The sequence below is a fragment of the Notechis scutatus genome, chromosome 4 (genome assembly GCF_049901735.1).
Source record: "Notechis scutatus isolate UNSWTSFEM ecotype Mainland chromosome 4, rNotScu1.2, whole genome shotgun sequence".
NCBI classification, from domain to species: domain Eukaryota; kingdom Metazoa; phylum Chordata; class Lepidosauria; order Squamata; family Elapidae; genus Notechis; species Notechis scutatus.
The window spans coordinates 73,760,843-73,773,907 of record NC_142012.1 but is presented as its reverse complement, the minus strand read 5'-3'; the positions used below and the strand labels follow the sequence as shown (position 1 = coordinate 73,773,907).

The following is a 13,065-nucleotide window of genomic DNA, read 5'->3' as shown; positions in this document are numbered from 1 at the left end:
AAACATCAAACAGGTCCTGAGATAAACCAAGGGGAATCTGTGAATAATGATTCTAGACAATTTCTGGAGGAAAATCCAGCACACCAAGGATCCCTTTTAAGATTCAGGGTTCACAAGGGAAAAAAATTAATAAATCTTACCCCTCTTCCAAACCAAAGTGTGACTCAGGCAATTAAATTGTATGCCCCCGGCCAGAAACTGCAGCCAATCGTGTCTCTCTCTTTTCAGGTATCTTTATGGAGACAAGTATTTACAAAGCAGCATTTTCCTTCTTTGTGCATTAGGAATATATTTTAGAGTCCCTCCCTCCCTCCGTCCCTGAACTGAGTAAAGGGAATTGGGAAAAGAATGTGATTTGGTCCTCCTCTCAATGCACAAATTGCTGTGACAACCAACAAGTCATTGGTCGGCTTTGTTTTCAAATGTTTGCTGGTGGTCCTCAAAATCTACCACACAATAGTGCCCTCATTGTCCCCTGAAATCTGAGCCAGGAGCATCATATCTAACTTTGGATTGGTCATCAGCTGCTCCCTAGGAGGACATTCTTGCTAGTCCCAAACTACCTCTGGCTTGGAACCACGCAGGATCCAAAAGTGGCAGCTGTGGGAAGTCCATCCCAACCAGAAAGAGGTATGTTTGAGGTCCACCTACAGGAAAAGTGGGGTGCCGTGTTCTCTGCATGGTTCCAAACTAAAATGGATGGAGGGGTCTTTTTGGCAATGGCATTTGTGGCTTTCAGCCAGCAATGGCCTTCCAGAGGAGGCACAGACGGGTATGAGAAGGAGAGAGAGAGATTGGCAGGAGCTAAAGGGAGAACAAGACGAAGTTTGCTTGGAAGGAAAGTAGTGGATTGGCCAGTGGACGATGGTGCCCTGATGGTGGTGCCTGCAGGGAGACAAGGTGCTGGAAAGGCAGAGGAGAGGCTGCTTTTTATAAGTGCACCTCTCCCAAGATTGACAGGTGCTTTGCTGGTTTGTAGCATGAAGTCGCTTTGAGTCAATTCTTCTGACCCTAAAATAATCCAGATTTCAATAAGCCGAGAGTTGAAGAATTCAGCAGTTCTACTCAAGTAATTATCCCCAAAGATCTTGTGCAGAGACATCACAGGGAGATGGAAATAAGTCATCTCCCAACCATTTTGTTTCAGCAAATGCTGGGACACTCCTGGCTCTGTCCTCACATCTCAACCCAACTGCTTAATGACAAAATGTTGGCTTGTGCAGCAGAAGGCGCCTCCAGGAGGAGAAGCAAGGATTCAAATAAACCTGCCAAATCAATAAGAACTGAATTTTAAGCATGCAGACATTTGGCAAAGGGGCAATGCCCCTGCCATTTATTTTGCAACCTTTAGGAAAGACATTTAAATGTTGTTTAAATGTTTAACTGTATTTGTTAACCAAGGCTGGGAAGGCTGTTAAACCTGGCTGTTAAATGACTTATTCCCCAGAAGGGGGAACTACGAGGTCAGCAAGAGAAAGCCAATGGTCAACATTCCTGAGCCCTTTCATGTCTTTTATGACCTTGGCTATTCTTCCCAGGAGACACCAAGTGATCAGCTAGAAGCAGCTGGAGGCTTCCATGTCTTTCTGCATCAAGAAGCCCCCCCCTCCTCCCTTTGTGTTTCCGTCCTGGTTGTAGGGTTCTCAAGGACTGGTACATCACTCCAGATAATTCCTTGCAGAGGCATCTCATTCTGGGGCTTCTCCCAAAACAATTTTTGGAAATAGGAAGCCGGAAATGAGTTACTGATGCACACTCTGAATTCAGTGGATTTCAGTTGCTTCTGGAAGGAAATCCACAAATGCTCCCAATTTCCACCCCTACTTGATTCTCTACCTGATGCTGTATAGATCTGTCAGACTTCAACTTCACATTGGCACAGCAATTAGCCCTATTGCTTGGGAATTATAGAGCTGAAGTCCAGTGGCACTGAGTTGGGGAAGCCTCTTTAACCTTCTGCAGATTATAGCACCATCTAGAACAATGTAATCAATATTAAATCAAAAGGATTAATGTAAATTGAGCTTCAGCAGCTGGAACATCTCCTTGGACACAAAGGCCTATGAGGCTGATCTGATCGGCCTTTGTGCTTCATCCTCTTCTGTGGCATATAACAAATCACTTTTGATTCCTGTGCAAAAAGTATTTCTGGATCTCAATTTCTGTTGCCAGGATTGATGTTAATGTATTTGACATTTCTGTTGCCAGGATTGATGTTAATGTATTTGACACATGTATGCAATTATGACATAAAGGTGTTTCATATTCATCCACAAAGACTGCTCCTTTTGGTAACTTTTAAATTAAAAAGGAACCAAAACAGTCAGTCTGAAGCAGTTTCAATAAATCTCAAATGGTTTGCAGGAATTTTAAGCTAGCATTGACTTCCGGTCCTAAAAAGACTGCATCATCTAATGCATTTTTAGGATAACCAAATATTCTCCACTTGTACCAACATGGAATTTAGTTAATAAAGGAGCTGGACCTTCCTCATTAGTCTGATCCCACTGTTCTAAAAACGATGGGCAAAATTTCACCCTCTGCAAATTTTGAAGATTGCAGTCTTCAGAACTCTCCCAATTCAGCAGTAATTCTTCTTTATGATCAGCCCAGCAAATAAAACTAGTAAAGGTAGTCATTAATTTAATTATTTAACAGTTAATTTAATTATTCATTTAATAGTGCTGTTTCTTCTTCACATTGTTTGTAGGTGAGCTATGAAATATATAGTATTTTGTTCAGATTCATTACTCCAAATGTTAACCCATTAAAGAGGTAATTATTCTCCTATTCGCTTTGCTTGCCACAAAAGGGGCATCTAACTTAGACTGACCTTCCATAAGCAAAACGTCGGTCTTTGTGGTGGTCTCCAAACGTGTCCCAGAGCCTGAGAGAAACACTCACTTCGTCAACTACATCACGGGACCGTTCAAGAACCTGGAACAGAGAGAGTAAGACAAAGGTTTGTGGTGAAAGCAGTCAGAGCTTGGAGCGGGGTGGGAGGTGAGGGACCTGAGCAGATAGCAGGGACCTAATTCCCAAAAATTTGAGGCCAGCAAAGTTATAGTCAGGGATGATAGAAGATATCAACTTCTGGGTTGCAGTGAGAAGATGCCAACTTCTGGTTGGAGACCATCAGATGTTCAATTCAGATAACCCACCAAATTTTGATTGGACAGGAGCCCCAAAGCAAGAAATCATTATTGCCAAAACCCAGCAAGTATGATTTGAAATAAATATTGTGCTAATTATAATCTGGTACAACACCTGAACGCTTGGCCATCAGCCTTCTCGAGGTTACTGTGTTATGCAGAAGAATTTATAAAGCTTAGAGGACGCGGATATGCAAAATTAAACCTTGGCTTTTGGATGCAATCTAAACTGTGGTCAGCAGCAGGCATGGTTTAATCTGGGACTAAGCTGACAGATTTCATGCCTTTGTACATAACACAATTTCTTAACAAAAGATTTAAGTCTAGACAATCTAACTAAGCCTCCAATGAAATCAGTGCAGCAAGTGATTAGTGAAATAAGCAACAATAATGATGCAACATTTTAATATATTCAGGTGGGACACAAAAGGAAAATGCATCATTGAAGTCTGGCATGATGATAATATGCAAAGAGTATAATGGACGGCTGGCAGATTTAAGACCCAGCATGGAGTTTATGACGAAGACCAATAGTTACGAAAATCAGCTGGGGTAGAATTGTTGCACTGAAACAGTTGCACAGAAAATGCAACCCTATACATTTTTAGATCACATGAGCTGGAATGCCTTCTTTACTAACAATTTTTGCAACAATTGGGGTGGAATTTCTTTGGACAGTTAACTGCAAAGATGGGCAGCTAAAAAGATGGAAAAGGGAGGATACGTTGGCCAGAAGATCTGAAACTTCAGAAGCACAGGCATGCAAGGATATGATGCACCTTCCACCAAGTAGCAATGACATAAGCATGCAAAGGCAACAGGAAAATACTTGAAGTATTTCCACATATATTCTCTAAGTACAGTGGATGGAAGAGTCCTCCTCTGGCCTGCTCTAATCTACTGTACTCCTCTCTCTGGAATTCCTTCCATCCAGCCCACTTTCCCATCATCCCTTCGAGATGGAGGCTCAGAATTAAACACATTTCCATGTCAAAGCCATACCTACCTCTTGGCAGACTCTATACTGATCAATTGCCCAGACCGTTGGGACGTGGGTTGCCAGCAGCTGGTACTGGTTCAGGGTGGTGTTGCAGGCTCTTGCACAGATCAGGCGAGTTTTGCCTACTGCGTTATCCCCGACAACCACACATTTGATGGTTTCAACATTTGGTCTTTCGTAGTCCATGTCAATATCCATCTACTGGGGGCTGCAAGGAGACCAGAACACTGGTTACCACCTCGGACAAGCTTCTCACTTGGCTAGCTGCCTCTTCGACTTTTTGAAGACCAGGATGGGAGTTGCTTCTTACTGAGGCTGACTTAAAAACCTCACCCAGTTCATAAATCAGGCAGCCCCATCCCTTCATTCAGTTTTCTATAAACACAAGCTTGCTTAGAGAAGAGAAAACAGGACTGAGTACAGGTTACTGGCCGGACAGCAGAAGTCTCAGCCTGCAAGCTGCTCGACGCTTGAAGTTTCAATCATGTTTATACCAGTCCTCAGGAATATGCCTCCGAGGCAAAATCAAAAGGCAAAGTTTGGAAGTTACAAAACAAAACAGCTGCATATTACCAGAGAAAACAAATCTTCATTAGCACAAGATTCTGAGTAAGCCCCAAACTGGTGATTCAAAAAATAATCCATCATGCCTCTGCATGATATAGAGGCCCCTTCCCCCCCAAGACCTTTTCCTGGCCCAAGTCAAGCATTTTAGCTACAAGACTGCAATGCTCTGAAATTGGGTCAGTGAAAATTAATGTGCAAATATAAAATTGGGAGGGTTCACCTTTAGCCTTTTGAAAGAGCAGAAAGAAACCAATGAAGATTCACCTCTATTTAAGATCAGGGGGAAATCCAATCCACGGTATTGTACAGTACACTAATGTTTAAAAAAAATTAAACAGAAATACTTTTGGAAATATTTGATGGGTGTCTGAACCTTTTACTGTTACAATTCGTTTTCCTACACAGACAATCAGTTTCAAAATTAAGTAACAGGTATAATTGCAGAGTTGAGAAAATCCTGTGTTATTAGTGGTGTATAATCACATTTTTTCACTTATCAGATAAGGAAAAAGTATTGCTCAAGTAACTTTAAGTGCTATTTTTCTCTTACTATTTGCTGTGTCTCATCAAATATATTTTCTAACATATGAATGTTCTACAAATCAATGAACTGTAGATTTTAATTACATCTTACCTTTATTTGCCATGACTTTTGAGATACTGAACAGTTAAACATTACTGAACTAGTCAAGAAGAATGAAGTAAAATTAAGGGTTTTGATCGATAATTAATTTTAGCATTTGTTGGAGTAATATCTTTGCCTTAGCCTGACTCCACAGAAAAGTCGACAGAGAAATGCTGCTGAATATGATTTTCAGTGACTTCTGTGGAAGACTTAACAATGTTCTCCAGCCTGATGGGGTGCTAGACTATAGGTCTAAAACTCCTACTTCTAAAAGTAGTATCCCAAATGTTTAGGAAACTTTAAGTCATGGAAGGCTCATTTATTACAGAACTCACACAAATATCACAGAATGTTTAGGAACCAAAGTACACTCAACAGCAGAAGAAAATAACCCTACAAGTCACATGGACACAACTGGGACTAACGTTATCTAGTAAGCTTATATTTGGGACATGCCATTTCAGTCTGCAGATAGAGTTGTTGCGCTGAACACTCCACCACACTTGAAAAACAATGAAGGCAGGTGAAAGGGTGGCTTATGACTCTTCATATGACAACGTTGTTATCAGTGGAGGAGTTTGAACAAGGCAGTTGCAAAGCAAATTCACAATAGAGAACCAGATGGGAGTGGTGATTCAACCACACCAAATGCAAGATAACCCAGCCTATGCGGAGCACGAGAACAGCTGTTGACTTGAGTTGACTGTCTGCCAAGAGAACTTGGATGAGATCCAAGGTCAAGCATGTCAGAAAAAGATACAGTGTGTTGAACCTCTCTTTCCTCGCTGGCAGCTGCCAAGGAGAGATGTTTTCAAGAGACGTTTCAACAGGAGTATGTTGATTTTATTGACACAACTGTTGGAGTTTACATAAAGCTTAAACACCTTGTCATGTGGTAGGGTTTTTTCTTTTTTTTAAAGATCCAGACATAATCACATTGTGCAACTATACAGGAAAGCAACAACCCAGGACATTCGCTGGAGAAAATGAATGATATTTCCTGACTTGCCACCAAGAAAGTATAAAGAATTTATTCAAGTCCATGTTGTTGTCAAGCAATACAGAATAAATATCAGGGAATAGCGCAGCCAGTGACTAACAGAAGTCAGAAATGCTGACCGTGAACTTTTTGTTTTATATAAATAAATACATTTAGAGTAAATAAGGGGTAAATGGGAGCATCGTCAGGTAAATCAACACAGCAGGAACATCATGAGGTAAATCACGGTGCACAGAGGTAAAAAGGCGGGAAAAAAGGAAACTCCCCCTTTATACCCACAGCAACCAATCACAGCTTAGACTGCCTCATGCAGGAGCTTGCTCTCACCAACCAATCAGCTTTAATTGTGTGTTCTGACTCGTTACACACTTCACTATTCCAGCTATTCAATTAAACATCTTAACAATAAATATTTCCTTTCTCTGGCAGATTACATATCGAACAATAGGTCATCCCTCAGTTACCATTTGCATGATTTCTGAAGCTCGTAGACAATTCTCCCAGCAGACAATTACTTCATATTAAAAGGTCGATCATGAAAATCTGACCAAGTTAGCTTCTACCTACTTGCTTCAGTGGAAGAGCAATTCCACATCACTTCTGAGCCTTAAGTTTCAGTCTAGCTCCACACTAATATAACACACAATCTTACCCGCATGAGGACACAACCGGGAGAAGAAGCTGTGAAATTCTCCAACTTAGTTTTGCTTGGTCTTGAGTTAAAGGCGTGCATGGGTATTCTAGACCTATTTTCCTGGGCGTTGACTTAAAAAGCTCCTGGCAAGCTCTGCCTCAGAGATCACAATGGGAAATACCCACTTCAGAGAACTTTGCCCGAACAGCTTCAGAAGGTTTGGCCCACAGAACGTCTGGCTTGAGCTCTTAAGAGGGGGAACTCCCTACACGGCTACGTGTCTGGCTAGGGATACACCTGCAACTCTTTGTTATCAGGGATTTGTACACAAACACACCTTTCTTCCAGCATCGTTTCCTCGGGGAGCTAAGAGCAACAGGCCCTACGATGACTTCCCAACATCTCTGTCCTTCGATGGATTGGCTTCCCCTAGAAACTGGCATAAGGATGATTGCATGATCCAGACATGCAGTCAACTCTCACAAACAAGGGACTATACGTGTCACAATGGCAAAAACTAAACTTCTGTTATATTGTACACCTATTGTTGAAGGGGGTTTGTATTATCACACCTTCTCAGCTTTCATTTTCTCTTACTTTCACAGCTCATGAAAAAGTGGGGGGCACACTTTTTTTTTCCCCCAAGAGAGTGAAACTTGTATACATTCAACATTACTGAGAGTCAAAGAGACCAGGAGGGGTTGTGAAGAGAGTTAGTTACAAGTGCCTCCTGTTCCAAAAAATGAATTGTGGGGAATTCTCACAAAGAAAAAAAAGAATCCATCTCCTTTGACAGGGGGTGGTTATTTTTTGAGCTCCTAGTATTTAGGAAATGATAACACTTTTGCAGTTACGTTTCTTTCTCTTGCAATGTTTGGTCGCCTTAATTTTAAATGCACAGTCAAATTGCCTTTAAAATTACATAAACTTTCTGGCTGATGTCAGCCAATGGAAAACACAAAATATGACTCGAAAATAAGAGATGTGCAACCACAATCAAGTGCAATAATTCAACGAAGGCTTTGACTTACCAAAAAAAAAACCTTCTGCTTGGATGGCTCTTATTATTATTAACTGGAGCATATTATGAAAGAATAACACGTTTAACTCCTCATCTTTCCTTAGAAAACTGATATAATATTCAGTGATGTAGAGGAAAAAGAGCTCATGATTAATAGCCATATGCCCAAGCAGAATCTGCATTCACACCCTCGGAATGTATATTTATCTCTGGATTTTCTATTTTTAATCCTCAAAGAGCTGACTTTCTGATTAAAACTCTCAGCACACCCTTTGGTGTGCATGGTTAATATCATCTCTCTCTCTCTCTCCCTCTCCCTCCCTCCTTCCCTCCCTTCCTCTCTCTTTCTCTTTTTTTTCTTGGACGTTGCATCCATTTATTGCATTCTTCCTGTGCTGTCCAGACAGTTTATAGTTAATTGGGAATTGGGATAATCAGTTAGGAATTGGGAGCTGTCCCCTCCAGAACAATACCTGCACAGTTGACCGCAGAGAGAAAAAGTGATGATAAAAGCAGCCTGGTTGCAGCGTCCTGGGATCACATGATCCCCATTTGTTACTTTCCCATCCAGCTTCTGACAATCAAAATCAATTTTTCATTGCTTGAAAAGAGTAACCTTATCAGTTCTCGAAAAGACACACGATCTTTTGGCCTGGTGAATTTTTTAAAACCTCAGCCTTAATGACCACGTGTTTCACTTAAAAATTGCACTGTGTCTCTTAACAACATGGCAAAAAGGTTGTAAAATTGGGTATGATTCATTTAACAACAGAATCACTTAGCAACAGAAATTGCGGTCATAACTTCAATCTAGCTGTACAGAATGACAACTGTCAAAGGGAAGCAAACGGGGTTAATCATTATGCATTTGTGCTGTGCAATCACAGCATCAGTTGTGAAAACAGGCAGTCTGGATGCAGCCCAAATGCATAAAATATTTCAGGATTCCCCTCCTGCAGAAAGCATTCCAGAAAGTAAATAAATAAATGACATTGGGAAGAATAACTACATTCAAAGGCTGAGCTTTTAAAAAATTCACCAGGCCAAAAGATTGTGTGTCTTTGCCAGAACTGATAAGGTTACTTGTTTCAAGCCATAAAAAATAAAAACGTCAGAAAAGTAGCAGGTTGGATGGCAGAATAAGCAGATTGAAGAATGATGGGAGATCATATGGATGCTTCTATGTGTTTCTGAACAAGCAATGCATAAACAAATGAAGAAAAATCCCACAGTGATCTCAAAGTAATAGACATGATACAACAAGATGCCGATGCTACCTCACCCAAAACTGATATTAGTAGGGGAAGGAGACATTGCTAGTAAAGCCGCCGTCTTCCCTGGGACCCAGAGAGCATCATATCCAGACCTTCCCTCCTTTCTAAGGGAGGTGGGCATTCCTTCCCACATTCAAGCTTCACCTGGTGGAGACATAGAGAGGAAGGCCTCCTGTATGGTCAGTTTCAACTGGTCCATCCTTTGCCACTTTCCCAGCCTGGGAGAGCCTCTTTCCAGTCTTTCACACATGGGATTCTGGCCTGCCAGCTACTCTAAAGAGGGCAGATGCCAAGTTGCTAAGAGCCCAGCGAAGCAAAACTCCCATTTATGAGAGAAAGTTGCGGGGGGAGAACCTCATGACCACAGCGATAGTCGTCTTCTCGGAGGTATGGTCACAGGGCAAAGTTTGAGCCAGGAGAAAAGCAAGACTTAGAGCAGAGGTCTCCAAACTTGGCAACTTTAAGTCTTGTGGACTTCAACTCCCAGGGAGTTGAAGTCCTCAAGTCTTAAAGTTGCCAAGTGTGGGGACCCCTGACTTAGAGGGTGGAATGTGCTTAATTTGAACTGTTCAAATTTTAAGGAACTAATTCCAGGATTGCTACTCTATCAAGCACAACTTATTTCTATCAGCTTTGATAGTATCAAGCCAGCATGTTCTTTGCTTGCCCTTCTTCCTGTTCCACTAACCTTTCCTAGCATCACTAACTTCTCCAATGAATTTGCATGCATGACGTGGCCAGAGTAAATCAGATGTAGTCTTGTGATTTTGGCTTCTAGTGATCTTTCTGGTTATATATATTTACTGTATAAATGTATTTCTTAACTTGATGTATTCTGTATGAATAAATCCCATATTTCATTATACTTGCCTCTACTAAGTCTACTAAGTAATCCACTTGTAAGTGGCAAGTTTAATCAAGTCCTCAATCCATTGGGTGAAAAGGACAGCTCACTTATCTTTGAAGTACTGCAGTATTAGACTTTTACATTGCCTGTTTATCAGATTCCAAGTACTTCGTATGCATTATTTTCCTCTGAAAATGTTAGCCTTTGTTGCACAATTATATTTATATAACCCATAACTTCAATAGCAAGAGCATCAATGGATCACAAATCACCACTTAGACACCAAAAAAATAACATTCAGAATGTATTTAACTCTGTTAACGTTTATATAGAAAACGTTTGTCAAAACCAGAATTTTGTTAGCGATGGATTAAGGATAATGCTTTTTTAAAATACCTTTTTTTTACAATGTATTATGCTTACCAAGTTTTGGGAGAAAGTGTTTGATTTTGACTTCAACTTCAGTGAAAATAGTAAGTAATTAATATCAAAAAGTAAACACTGGATTCCTGAAAAATATCAGTGCGTTCATCATGGGAATTTTGTGCTCACTTCCTTCTGGAGAACAAGAGCTCTCTTACACATTTTCCTTTTGGTATCTGTTAATCTTGCACAGTGGCAGCTTTTCCCTGACTTAGCTTTGAGAAAAACTGCTCAGAACAGCAGATATCGCCAAACAGAGAGAGATCCTTGCCTGCCCGTGCACTGGAAATCTCACTCCATTTGTAAAATTCACACAATTCCACCAGGCTCATTTCAAGGGAGGTTCTCGCTGGAGCCCCATTAGAAGAGACCAATTCTAAGTCATCCCTGCAAGAGTCAGTTCTACATTACTGGGTTCCAAGGCATGAAAGCCTTCTTAGAAAGTCTGCAGAAGATTTTCACATTCCTCAGTTGAGTCCAGCCAAGGGGTCTGAAATGTGAGGAAACATTTCAAGCAACCCTTTTGCAGTTTCTTTTCAGGTCTTGAAAAGTGCTGCCCAAAAGCCATCCGAAGGAGTCTTGCAACAGTTGGTGCCTGGTGTATTGAGGTTGTTGGGAGCTAGCCGTTCTTGCAAGGACACGCTCCTTCTCATCTGGTGGTCAAGCAAGATCTTTTCAGTGATGGCACCTTAACTTACGTGCACGTATTCCCTGTTCAGTAAAGGTTGTTACCAATATTTAAAAGCGCATTAAATTATCAAGGCAGGGAGAGGTAACACAACACTAGTGAAAATAATGTCTCTGAAAACCCTAAGCAACATCCACAGACCCAACACAATTGCATAACACAGTTTTTTAAAAGGGTCAAAACTCATGAGATTATGAGAGTTTGCAAAATTACAAGATTATCAAGTGGGATATTCAAAGATGTTTTGTTCATTTACCTTTTTAGCATTTTTGTGGGTGTTCGACATACTCCCAACCGAGTACTTCAGTTGAATATTTGAAACTGTGAAACTAGTAACTATTGTCACTATGCTTTTGTCCTTTTTAACTCATTTCTAATCAGCTGGAATTTGAATCTCTATTTTGAGATCATCCGATGAAAAGCAGCCAAAAGAACTTACAAATAAATAAATGCTGCCTCCATTCCAATATTAGGGTGAACCATATTTCCTTGGGGTGACATAAATCTGGGTTAGAAACATACTCCCATCCAAGTCCCATGATTTGGAATCTGATGAGGTCAACGTATTGCCTAGGGCAGAAATATTTGAACCCTTTATTGGTTAAGACAGTGATGGTGAACCTTTTTGTTGTGGTGTGCCAAAAATGCATGCATGCATGCCGGCTCCCACAATGAAATGTGCCCTCCCTACGCACGCATGCACAACAACCCCGCCCCCTTACCCGCACTGCACATGCGTGCGCTTCCCAGCTGATTTTTGGCCTGTTTTAGGATGTTTTCGCCCTTCCAGCGGCTCAAGGGAAACCTCTGGAGCCTCGGGAGGTTGAAAACAGGCCCATTTCGGCATTTCCAGTATTTCCGGAAGGCCCATTTTTCGGCCTCCTGAGGCTGCAGAGGCTTCCCTCAAGCCTCCAGGAGGGCAAAAATGGCCTCAAACAGGCCAAAAATCAGCTGGGAGGCCCGCGCATGTGCAGTGCAGGTAAGTGTGCCTGGGGCTTGCGTGCCCGCACAAATGGCTCTGCATGCCACCTGTGGCATGTGTGCCATAGGTTCACCATCATGGGGTTAAGGTAACAGTGCATTACTTTTTAAAGTGAGTTTTGCTTTTTTTGAAAAAAAAACTGGCTCAACTTTGAAAGGCTCAACGGTCAAAAACTCCAACCCCCCAAATCAGAAAGCAGAGGGGAAATTGTTGGCTTTGTTCCCTCTGGGATATTTGGGGTAGCCACAGAACATAGATGCAGGGACAGCAATGCTTATGGCTAATGAGAGGATGACCCTCAAACGCACCGCTTCTGCCCTGCCCGTGGACAACTGCAACGTTTGAAAAATTGGCCCCAAAGATGCCATGAAGAAGGAAATGCCCTAAAAAAAACCTGTGTTTTAGGATCTCTTTGTCAGCTCCACAAACAGCCTCTTTTCCTCATTGTCTGAGTGTGTATTTGATCCCTGCTGTAAATAGTTCCTCTCCCATATGAACGGGCTCCACAGTCCAACGTAAACATTCTTAAAACAGCTCATTCTGCCATGGAGGTCAATGGCCACTGGCTTAGACAAATACTCTGGCGTCCAGGGATATGCTACAGATATGAAAGCACACACAGCTCTTCTTCCTTAGAGGACTTGCCTTAAACTTTAAGGTCTCTCAGAGCTGAAATCAACTCCTGGGGATGTCACGGATAATGTACACGGTTCTCTTGGAAACAGACTGGAAGAGGTGTGCCTTGTCTTTCTTCCTGCCCTCAGCTATTCCCTGAGACCTTGAGCCAAGAGTTCACCAGGTCCAGCTCTGCTGAGTTTTCCAAGATCAGCCAAGGTTGGCAAAGGGCGACCA

At 41.6% G+C, this 13,065-nt stretch overlaps 1 protein-coding gene across 2 annotated transcripts in view; it reads right to left on the bottom strand.

Moving 5' to 3' along the window:
* The window catches only part of RHOBTB1 (Rho related BTB domain containing 1), a 29,535-nt gene that overhangs the window by 13,125 nt on the left and 3,345 nt on the right, over positions 1 to 13,065 (bottom strand). For both annotated transcript variants that reach the window (XM_026674232.2, XM_087963770.1), the window contains exons 2-3: positions 4,159 to 4,360; positions 2,834 to 2,937 (exon numbers count right to left, since the gene is read on the bottom strand). In XM_026674232.2, the coding sequence (XP_026530017.1) occupies positions 2,834 to 2,937; positions 4,159 to 4,350 (296 nt within the window). In that variant the 5' untranslated portion in view covers positions 4,351 to 4,360. The remainder of the gene's footprint in view (positions 1 to 2,833; positions 2,938 to 4,158; positions 4,361 to 13,065) is intronic.